Below are 11,770 nucleotides of genomic sequence, written 5' to 3'. Positions count from 1 at the left end.
CGCGGCCCGCGGGCCGCCGCGGCGCCATGGTGGAGAAGCGCTGCCCGCGGCTGCAGCGCGACGGCGTCTACCGCTGGTTCTCGGAGCTGCCCTCGCCGCAGCGCGTCGAGTTCCTGTGCGGCCTCCTGGACCTGTGCATCCCGCTGGAGCTGCGCTTCCTGGGCGCCTGCCTCGAGGACCTGGCGCGCAAGGACTACCACTCGCTGCGCGACTCGGAGATCAAGGCCAACAACCCGGCCGACCTGGGCAGCCTCACGAACCTCACGGACGAGGTGGTGCGCAGCAAGCTGCTCGTGTCGCTGGCGCTGCTCGGCTCGGCGCACCGCGAGGCCGCCGGCGTGCTCTTCCGCACGCTCACGCACATCGACTCCGTCATCAACAACTACGGGCTGCAGCTCAACGAGGGCCGCACGGGCGATGAGTTCCTGCTGCTCTTCACCATGGCCTCCAACCACCCGGCCTTCAGCTTCCACCAGAAGCAGGTGCTGAGGCAGGAGCTCACGCAGATCCAGAGCATCATGGCCAGCAGCGGCGGCAAGAGCCCCGGCAGCGCCGCCCTCAGCGCCGTGGCCACCTACCCCGGGTGCCACAAGGTGGGTAGCCCGTGGGCCACCCTCCCAAGACCCTTCCCTTGAGCGAYGGCCAAGGGTCACGGGTGAACGTTGACAACCTCTTGGGTTGTCCGTGAGCGCCCGCTTGGGGGGTGGATGGTGGGTTGTGCGGGTGAAAAGGCAGAGGTTGTGGTGGCCTCGAGATGTTGAAGGWGCGTTCAACAGGCAGCGCGGTGGTCCTGGGTGGACCTGTGGTGGTGATGCTGCTCCCGAGGGGCTCTCCTGCCTGGCAGGTTAGGGATTTAGCAGGGAGAGCAAGGCCGGAGCATCCAGGCATGGGAGCCAGCAGCTCTTCCAAAGCCTCTGCTTGGAAGGGGCTGCAAGAGGGGATCGGCTYTGTGGGATGTAGCTGTCCAGTGGCAAAGACATCTTGGTGAGTCTTTAGACAAATACAGTAGCAAATACTGTACGTTTCTGATCCTAAGCCTAAAGAAAGTCCCTGTTGTCCTGGATGCCCCTGGTATTGACCTTGCTTCCCTGTGGTTCAGCATCATTAACTTGCAGGTTGTTCCTTCGATTGCAAGCAATTAAGCTGGGCAGCAGCATTTGAAGATGGGCTGTTTGTAGGGAGATGCATTGCTGTTAAGTGCTCAGAGCCAGCCACAAACTGTGGAGTTAAACGACTGCCTTGACTGAGATAACCTGCTTTAAACTTCAAAACAAGTCCCAGATAAGAGGGTTTATTGCTTGATCGGTTCCCTGCCCAGATAGCAAATTTAGCATGGAGGGATGCTACCCACCTTTTCCTGGGAAAGCTGGTGTGTACCTAAAAGCTAGAACCAGCCCTAAATCCCTTACAGGTGCTTAACTACTTGGAACTTTCCTTACATCAAAGATAAATGGACCCTAACTTTGAAAGGAAAGATTGCAGATCTACCAGAGTTCTCCAAAAAGAGGAGCCAAAAAGGATAAAACAATGCAAGAACGATTACTTTTTACAGCACACTTTCACAGCCTCACAAATAGCGCACGTTTTACGTAGCTGAGAAAGTCTGGCATGGTTTAAGTCATTCTAAGATGGACGGAGGATTCATCCTTCCAGTTTTCCTGCCAGCAGTAAATTGAACGGTGCAGTCATTGTTTTTCTTCTGACCGCGTTGAAGGACTATCCGTCAGAAAAAAATAGGATTTAAAAAAAATGGGCTCTGGGGACTACTAGTAGCTAGGGACAGTAGTTGAGAGGGAGAAAGAATGTGTTATTTTACATTTACCATCTCCTGAATTGGCATTTTGTTTGAACAGATGCAAACTTTCTTTTTTTTTAAGATTGCTAAACTTTTTAGATGATAGCTGGTTAATTTTGCTGCTTTGAGACTCGAAAGTTGGCTTAAAACAAGGATTGGCGGAAGCAAGTGGAAAAAAAACAATGCCTTGCTCCGTTGAGCCTCGTTTAAATACGCACAAATACATTCCAATACTGTGGATTTAGATCTCGTGATGTTACCAAACTATGTTGTGACAATGCTTGTGTTGTAACATCACCTAGAAAAACCAATGCAGATGTCCAGAGAACGTGAGCTGCATTGGGCTGCTGCCTGCCAAAAGTGCTGTGCTCTTTGCTGCCTTCAGGGTTGGAGGAGGTTTCCTTTCCCCAAGCCAGCACTTTCCCATCCCTCTTGCTGCTTTTACTACAGCTGGAGCTACGGAGCTGGTGCTTGAGGTTAATACAGTGTCGGGTTGTGTGGGTGCTGCACCTAAATTCCCAATTTCGCCTCAAAATGAGCTGGGGAGGGAGTCACCATTGGAGCTCCTGGGAAATGGAGGAGTTAGAAGGGTCTGGATGTGTAAGCTCATGCAAATAGGGAGTTTTTTGTGAACATAAGTAGCTACCATTCAGTGTTCCCCTTGTGCTGAGTGTGGCAGCAGGGGCTAACTTTGTGAGTATCTGTTCCTGTGCAACTCGGGGTCTTTTAAAATTCCTAACTGTTCAAATTTGACGTGTTTGTTCAGCAATGCAAAAACGTTGTCGGGTGCTCCTTTGCCTCTACAGAGACAAACGTCTCTGTGCTCCTTCTGCCTGGCTGGTGCTGTTAGGGTGACCCAGCTTTCACATTAGCTAAATTTCTTTCCCCAAAGGACTGGAGTCTGCAATCCTCTCCGCTCCTCTTAAATCTCAGTTTCAAAACTTAGACTACCCGATTCCTAAGGTTGCTTTGGGAGAGAGGGCTTAAGGGCTTGTTAGCAAATACAAACCACGTTTTGCCATTGCCTTTTACTGCCCGGAGCATTTGCTGAGTGCAGAAAGGCTCCAGGCAGCTGCCCATAACTTTTCACTTGATTTTTTGCATTTCAAGATTATTCTTGGACTAAGAGAATCGGAACTATCCAGGAAAGGATGGCTGTGGCTGGTTTCAAGTAGGTCAGTAATTATTAGATTCATGGTTTCTGTGTGGTAGGACAAAATTAAGTTTCCTTGTCCTTAGTAAGGAAAAGTACCTTTCCCAAAAGAGCCTATTGAATCAGTCTCCATAAAGATGATAATTTCTGCCTTTTGTTCTGCATTTTTAAATTACATTAGTGTTTACACAGCAGTTTTGTGGACTCTTCAGACTTTTTTGCTTACAGGCATAAGGTCTGATATGCTTCGTATGTTTTTTAAATTGAAAGAGTGCAAATCATCTTCAAATTAAGCTCAGATACATATCTAATGAATGATGCCCTTTAAACCTTTTCTTTTTTTTCCTGAGATTAACCATAAAATATGTATTTTAACTGCTAATGATCCAACTGACATTTCCCAGCCATTTTCACCTCTCAAGATGACTTTATTCATCTTTCTGCTTCTGCCTATGCCACCAAGGAGTGGGAGAATGGTGCTGTGTGTGGAACCCAGTATCTCAAAGGCTTCTTGTGCCCACAAGACTTGGTGCTCACAACTGCTCTGCCCTCCTGGAGGAGCTGGAAGCGTGGGCYATGTGGAAACCAGTCCCCAAATGCTCCCTGCTCTGCATGGACACGACTAGGTGCTCTCCTATGCAAAGTGCTGCTGATGGATTTGCGACCTGCAGCGAGTCGGGAGCTGCATCCCAAACCTGCTGCCTCTGCCCGCATCCTGAGCCCCCCATTCAGCCTTCTGTCATGCACATCTTGTGACAACAGACATCCTATGGATGGAAGTCGCACTTTGCTTCCCTGCTTTCTTTATGATAGGAGCTTTTGTTGACTTCAGTGGAGYTCAGTGCGATGAGCTGGTTGTGGCCTCAGCTGTAGAAGCAGAGCAATAAATAGCAGGTCTGGCTGTAGTTTGCAGTTGGAAGGAAGTGACACTGTAGTTGTGTGGCTGTTTGAGCTGATACCTTGTGAATGGGAACGAGGGTTCTTGTCCAGTCACCTTCCAAATTCTGCATCAATGTCTATTTCAAGCTTATGGCATAAGATGCTATTTTTCACCCGTGCTAATTCCATAGGCTCATCTAAACCTTAGAAATAACTGCTAAAGACTGTATGTTGGGAGCCGTGTGGGGCTGATGTTATGTGTCCGTTTCAGTTACCTTTATTGCTGTTTTGTTTAAGTACTTTCGGTCAGGTGATTGAAATGACGTTTACACAGATTTTTTTAGCTACAGAATGATGAGCTGGAAACAGAAATCTTACTTGGTAGGTTGAAACCAAGTCCTTAAAGTCCTCACAGAGCAAGTGATCTAGCTGGTAAACGCTGCACATCAAGTGCCTGTGTGGCTCTTTAAGCTAGTTTTGCAAGGGTAGAATAAACCATGGAAAATTTTTAGCCTCCCAACCAAAATAAGATGGTGTTGAATTGCTTTAGTAGTTTACCATGTTAATAGCAATTGCTAGGTAATTGTTAATTTGCTGTTATCAGTGGATTCACCCAGGAACAAGAGAAGTTGTTGCTATCTGAGGAGCGATCTTATTTTTAAAAACACGTGAAACTCAACCTCAGAAGCTAGGAGAAGGACTCTTGGCTTCCAGTTGGTGGCATATGCCAATTCTTGCCTGTCCTTTTGGTATTTTAGGTACTCGAGGCTGCAGGGGTTGCACAGAGCTATTGGCTCTGTTCCARGTTAGAAACTGGAGGCTTCTAATTCTGACTGATTTTATTGATATTCTTGTTTTGCATTTTCACAAGTATGAGTTTCACGTATAAGGGAACTGTCCAAAAAGGAAGCTGATCTTTTGTATTAACAGCGTTTACTACCAAGTTTGTTTTGCCTAATCATACAAAGTTACGTGATGAACTTGATTTTAAGAACATCAGTTGGTTTGCCTGGMAAATGGACTGTACATCCAGACATTATGTGCAGAACAGCCAAAAAACTTGAAATTTGAGCTAATAATGCTGTGTTTCCATGAGCTGTTTTCCCAATTTTTGCACAACCTGAATGAAGTTTTACTTTAGGAGTGCATTCTACTTCCTTTTTTWAAATTTGCTCTAACTTTTTTTCTTGCTAATTTCCTAGTAAATGTTAAGTAAAATTGAACCAGACCTCACTTATTGCAGAGTAAAAGCASCTGTTGTAAAATATAGCACATTTTGAACTGTAGCAGGCTGTAAACCGGTTTATTGATGCACAGCTGCGTGTAGATCAGGGCAGAAGTAGCAGCAGGTCAGGGCACCTGACAGGCATTCCAGGGTGTAGCTTAAAGGGGTTTCAACAACATCCTCCATGGGAAGTGCTTAAATGTTTGCCTAAGAGCTTGCTCTTAAAAATTATTTGAATTGCTCAAAATAAGGTCCTTCACCTGAAGAATAGGTACAGGCACTGCCTTTTTTTTTTTTTTCCAGCAGAATAGCTCTGATTTTAATGTGGGCTTCTTAGGTAGGCAGTTCTTGTAACGCTGCTCTTAAATGTGACTAGTAAAGAGGCAAATGCAGTCRTTGATATGGATATGCTGGAGTGCATCTCCCAGTCTTTGCTCTTGAGAGCCTTTTCCCCCCAGAACAAAGSAACTAGAGGAACATTATTCCCAATAATACAGGTAAGCTTTTTTTTTCTGTGAAGATAGTCTTTATTTATTTACTTTTTTCTTCTTACGGTAAAAATATATCTGTTTTTCCTGTCTTTGCTATGGAAAAGCATCTGAAGGAATAAAATGCTGATCAGCATAGGRTGGCAGTTTTATATTCAGCAAGCTGAAGGATCCAGAAATAATAGGATCAATTACTTAAGAGTGAGATCTTAATTTTAATTAAAGACCTGCCAAGTCGTGGTGATAAATAGCAACAGTGAACATTTYTGGTGTATATTATGAATTATTTTCCTGTGCCTTGTTTTTCTACTCCAAGCAGTTACATTGCACTCTAGCTATTAGTGAGTATTGGGGGTGAAAAGAAGGGAGAGGGAGAATTTGGTGAGTYTGTGACTTGTCAAATTACTTCTCAACCTTGTTAATTTGTGAATTGTTGCTGAAGAGACCAGAATGGCAGTAAAACACTGGGGGGAAATGTATGCTTTTCTCATTGCTTGGATTATATTCTACAGAATATTTTAGTTTTGCCTTTTGTGGTTATCCTTTCACATCCTAAGCAGCGTGCGTATGGCTCCGTGGTGTGGCAATTTCCCACCCTTATCCTGGCAATGTAAGTACAACTGCTCTGAATTCAAATTGTAACCTTTCTAAAGGTAGATGTGGTTAAGGATAAAATACCTCTATAGCAGAAAATTGGCTACACTTTGAATTTTTGGGTAAGCTGAGGTTATTTTATTCCTTTCTGGGGTAGGAGTTGAGTTTTTAGTAACATATTGGTGAAGAATCAGGGCTGTGTCCATATATGCTGAGTATCTTGTTAGCAACAGGGTGTCTGCTTTATTTTGAGGAGGATTTTGTGTTTGATTTATAGGATTCAGATTTGAACTGTCATTTAATTTGAAAGAGGGAAAAAAAGGTCTATCTTTCTGGTGTTTTTTGAAGCTTGAAGCAGCAGCCGTCTAGAATAACAGTTCCTTGAGTGAGCACAGCGTGAGTGAACTGGTTGCACTTGCAGCCTCTCGATCAGAAGCTGTGGAAGATCACATAGATGAAACAGGCTGCCAGTGTGTGGCTTATTGTATTAATATTTACTTTCTTGGCTGCCTTTTACAAAGARTTTTTTCCTTAGATTCAAACTTAAACTCATAGTGCATCTTTTCAGAACAAAACCCCGCATGTTCTCACGTGGTTAGATTTTGGAGACTGCCTAGTACCAGCAACAAACACTGCTCTAGCTAACGTTGAAGGACTCAATTTTAATTTTGAGGAATGCATTTTGYTTGTTTTGCATACAGGGTGAGTGCACAGCTGTGAACTACACTTGCCAGGTGTCTTAAAATGCTCCTTTCAGCTGTTTATCTTTAATGTCATTCAAACACGCAGCATAATGAAATTAAACTGCAGTTACTCCACGGTGGACTTGGCAATACTTTGTTAATATTTGAAATGTAATTCTTATTTAGATGAAGCGTTTTTAGTGAGATTGCCTTAATCTGTAAAATGCACTTTAGGCTTTTCTGGTCTATTGGTTCTACCAAATTTATGCCATAGCCTTGTAGCAGGTGTGTGATTTTCCTGTGGTATTTAAGTCCCACATGCCTCATTTCATTCCAGTGATAGTGTCTCAGTGCAGGACAAAAGCATCCATCCAATCTATTAACTCCTTTCACTGTGAATTGCCTCCTCACCCTTTTGTATGCAAAGATGGATCCTTTCTTTTTCCCCAACTTCCTACCAGAACAGTAGCTGGTTTGTAGCTRTTGAGAAATAGGAGCACCCGTAACTTGATTGCACCTGGTGCTTGTCACTTTTTGATAGAAGTTGACTGCTGGAACTGAAGATTTCTAGGACAAGCAATGTCAAGCAGCAAGCACCATGTAGGTCCTGCCGCAACAAAACAATTAAATATGTAAAATGTGGAAATTCAAGCATTGAGTGCTGTTGTTGACTTAAGCATGTGAAAAGTTGAGTGTGTTTATCAGCATTCCTTAAACCTCCATTTGGAAGACCAGTAAGGCCGCCAGTCTGCAAAAGGAGGAGTCCTGCTGACTTTAATTCTCCTAGGAGAGCAGTCAGGTACTTGCATGTGTGAGAGCAGAGCTGGTGCCCGAGGCTGCGGTTTCACAAGCGGCTGGGTGGATCTAATGACTTGCTGCTGAGAGGAAGATCTTGTTCCTCCAGGCTCTGAATCTCTCTAGCTTTGGAGTATCGGATCCTTGCACCACTTGCTCTCCTTTCTCACCCAGGCTTGGCCTACTGAGCAGCCTTGGACATCAGTGACAAGCAAGCCGGATTGTTTTTAAGGATTTGGGAGCCCAAGCCACCTACATCTTGGGAAGTGGTATCTTACCCATCTAAAACTGCAGGACTGTAGCCTCACYCTTAGTTTATGCTGCAGTGTTTTGCAAGAAGCATTGTCTGTGTTCAAAACTTTGATGTTAATCTCAAAATAAGCTACTATGATAATATGGAACTGACAGAATTGAATGGAAATGATTTTTTTTCCAGATTTTAGTACTTTTATTCCTGGGTGCTGCCCTGTTAAGTTACCTGTATTAGCCTTAAGTGGGGCTCTGTATATGACTATGTAAAGCCATTCTGAAAAGAGACTTCCAAGGCAAGTGTTAGCAGGAGCCCTTCTCTGTAGGGCTTTCCTGTTGCATTGGCCACTTTGGAAATCTGAACACCATTTTTTCATGAATCAGTTGGAAAATGTGTTCCTGTCTTTGACTCCTAGCTGCTGCCATAGTACTTAAATGGCTTTCTTGGCTTTTATATTTTACTCACTTCTTTTCTGTATAATGCATGACCTGATTCTGTACCCAGTATTTCATTTCAGTTGAAATATTTTGAGATCAGACTTTTCCCCCAGATCCTATATGTGATGTTTTCTTAAATTATAAGTCATGTTGCATATTAGCAGGCTGTGTTGATTTGTTAATATTGGCTCAATTTCAAACCAAGTCAGCAAATACTTTGCTATTAAACCACCCATTTTCTGTGTTCTGGTTAGTTGTTCTTAAAAGGAACACATAATTGCTGTTTTAGTAAAATTCTTACATTTGACTTTATGAATCTCATTATTCTCACGAAAGACTCGAATGCAGCAGATGAACTGTTAGATGTTGTCCCTGGGGAAGCATAGTCAACAGTTCCTGAATCTGGCTCTGTAGACTGACCACTTCCCATATTTGCTTCAGCCATCCCTGCATGAGTAAGAACTTCAGACCAGTCATTGCAATTTTCAATATAAAAATGGCTGCTACTTTACCTAGAAATTGAGGAGACRAGCCAGCTTTTTGCCTGGAAAATCAGAAATTTTAGTGAGCCGGATGCTTTGCTGTGGGGGAACTGGACACAGCACTAAGGTAAAAGTGGTGTAACAATCTCTTCTGTCCCAGTTTATTCTGAGTATTGAATCTTAGAGTCATGGAATAAGCCTACAGGCCACTCGGATGAGAACTTATGAATAGTGAAGCTAGGGATGGGCACAGGATTCCTTCTCCCACTGCAAAATGCAATGCTGAAGGTAGGAATAGGAGTAGTGAAGAAGCTTTCTGTTGCYTTGTCTCTTTACAGTTGCTGTTTTAGTTGATTAGTCTTTATGGGCTAGTTTTAATTCCCGGAGTGGTTTAAGTAACTGCTAGTTATAGTTATACAAAAGAAAATTTCATAGGAAATCTGAAGTCTWGTGTTCAAATTTCATAACCACTTCAACCTTGAGTCGATTGCAGGCTTTGTCTGCATTTATAGGATGGGAGGCCTGGGTTTTGGTATGGAGCAGAACCTGAATATTTCATCGTGCGTCACATCCACCTTCAGCTGAAGCTCTTGCCACTTGAGAGAACACAGTTTAAAACAGCTCTTGAACAGCAGATTCTTAATCTTTAATGGCCTCCTGGCTTTTGTCAGAGAYGTTATAGATCCTAAAAGGTCCAAAGCAATTTGGTTGCTGCTTCTGAGGAGGTGAAGCTCCCTGGAATGCCCTGCTTATTTAGAGGCTAGTGATTCAGCTCGTCTTGACAGCAGATCTTAATGGTACCTCAAAGAACCTTATGGATGTTTAGGACAGTCCATGTTCTTGGAAATCTTCCAATTTGTGCTGTCTTTTTAGCTTGCCCTGGCTCTCAGCTGGGGGTGATGTTGCTGTTTGGATATGGTGAGCCCCATTCCTTTGTAGTTAACTGGAAGTGGAATTATCCACAGCCTGTTCAGTGAAGTCCTTCCTGAGCATCTCAAGCTTTTGTCCATGTTTCTCCTAACCTTCCTAGGACAGGAATTTCTGCAGTTCATAGTTGGTGATATTGTTCCTGGGTGCCTCACTTAGCCTCAGATTTAAAAAGTGCCTGTTATGTATTTGGAAATAATTTTATGATGAAAGATGTTTTGCAAATATATTTCATTTATTTCTTAAACAAATCCAAGCCTTTTCACTCTTGGTATGTTTAAGTCACTGGAAAAAGTTATTTAAAATCTGGAACAAAAATTCCAGGCAAACAGATTGGTTCTAACACCGTGGAGCTCTCTAAAGACGGTCTCCGTTTGGAACTAATCAGCATGTTGTGATATTTCAAAGCCAAACTGAAGCTGCTCYGCTTTGATGTGAGGCGGAATCAGATAGAGTATGAGTTCAGCCCTTCACGACATATGGGCTAAATTAATCTCTACCAAATCCATCAAAATCAAATCTTTGTGGAAACAATTGGAGGCTATGGATAAACACAATGCAAGTTGGAAGTTGCACGCAATGTTTACTGGAAGGGCAGCGGGGTGGGAGGAGAGAAGGGAATATAAAGATAAGCAGTTTCTGTTACAATATATTGCCTGCCACTTAGGGAATTTCTGCAGCTGTGGGGCTCTAGCCTTCAAGGCTCAGTTTCAAGCATTACTGCAAGTGTTTTATGCTTGCAGATTGCTCCAGATACTCAGAACCGGCCTGTTTAAGTTGCACAGTCTTGCCTCCATCTAATTTTCATTCTCTGTTACTTAGTTTGGAGGCCTTCCCTCGCCAGCAGGATGGTGGTGTCATTGCAGAGTCCCCTGGAGCTTCCCCTCGGCAGCAATGCGCCGGAGCAGGAGTTTGTTGAGCTGCAGGAAAGCCCAGGTGCAGTAAGGAAGCTATTTGGTGGAGCCTGACTTTGGCAGGAAGATCTAATCCCTACCTCCACCCTCCCCTGCAAGCTTAAAGTTTAATTGGTGGACTTTTATACAAAAGCTTGATAAGAAATTGTTCTTATTGTTGGCAAACTACTCTGCTAGGGAAGATCTATACAAATAAACTACTTTATTCCAGAAATAGGCCAGCGGTGCTGAAGAGGTTAGCAGGTATTTGTAATCCTAGCACTTGTGCCRCTGCCTTTAGCTACATGTGTATGAATGTAAGTCAGTTGTAAAATGAAGCTTACAATAGGTAATTGTATAGGAAGTTGCTATTTTTAACSGGCATTGTGTTGCTTGATATCAATAGGTAAGGCTGATGGGTGGGTGAGCCAAGTATTGTGTTAAGTGGTCCTTCTACCTCCAGGCCCTGTCTCAAGCAACGGGTCTGAATGAGCCGGTGGGAAACTCTAGTCTCCCACATTAGTTACCATGAGCAAAGGAGAGCTGCTTTTGTTGTGTCAAGCTCATATTTTCCTCGGGAGACTTGCGAAAGGCTGAAGTCCTTGTTAAATTATTAGTTACAGCTCTACATCCTGAGATTTCAGTTAATTCCAAATGCCGCAATTGAAATTCAAGCAATGCATTAGTTAGCGTGAGCACTTTTGTTGGTCTTAACTACCTCTTTAAAAGGCATTTTCCTCTTTCAGATACTTAAACCCTTGTGTTTGTACTGCTAATGTGGCTGTTCATCCACTTCTGCTCCTCATTACCTAGAAAACAAGAGAGTAATTGCCTTGCTTAGGAGGCAGGCGTGGAATGTTATACTACAAGCAATGGATGTTTTTGTGTCGCCGCATAATTGTGAATGGCCTCGTGGACAGCAGCTAAGGCAGGCAATGTCCTCTGCTGCCTCTTCTTGTGATTTATGTTCCTTTCTGTAGCTTTAAGTAATGGTGAAAGTATTTTGTTATGCTAAGTGCAGTTTAGAAGGTACATATTAGGCCATGAAATCTGTTTTGRTGGTGCAGCCTACTGTTTGGGCAGTTTTCAGTGTGTAATTTTTTGTTGAAATCTGATCTTGATAGCAGGCTTGCAAATGGCAAAAACAACAAGATAGCTTTTTCGCTATA

General features: G+C 43.5%; 1 protein-coding gene across 1 annotated transcript in view; it reads left to right on the top strand.

The window, feature by feature from the left end:
- Positions 1–39: 39 nt before the first annotated feature.
- ZCCHC14 (zinc finger CCHC-type containing 14) overlaps positions 40–11,770 on the top strand; it is a 47,461-nt gene continuing 35,730 nt past the window's right edge. The window contains exon 1 of the mRNA XM_026042333.1: positions 40–593. Within this exon, the coding sequence (XP_025898118.1) occupies positions 441–593 (153 nt within the window). The 5' untranslated portion in view covers positions 40–440. The remainder of the gene's footprint in view (positions 594–11,770) is intronic.

This window comes from Nothoprocta perdicaria, unplaced genomic scaffold (genome assembly GCF_003342845.1).
Source record: "Nothoprocta perdicaria isolate Ctin4 unplaced genomic scaffold, notPer1 scaffold_30, whole genome shotgun sequence".
Taxonomy (NCBI): Eukaryota; Metazoa; Chordata; class Aves; order Tinamiformes; family Tinamidae; genus Nothoprocta; species Nothoprocta perdicaria.
Note: the sequence above shows the minus strand (reverse complement) of the source record. Positions and strands in the feature narration are given on the sequence as shown.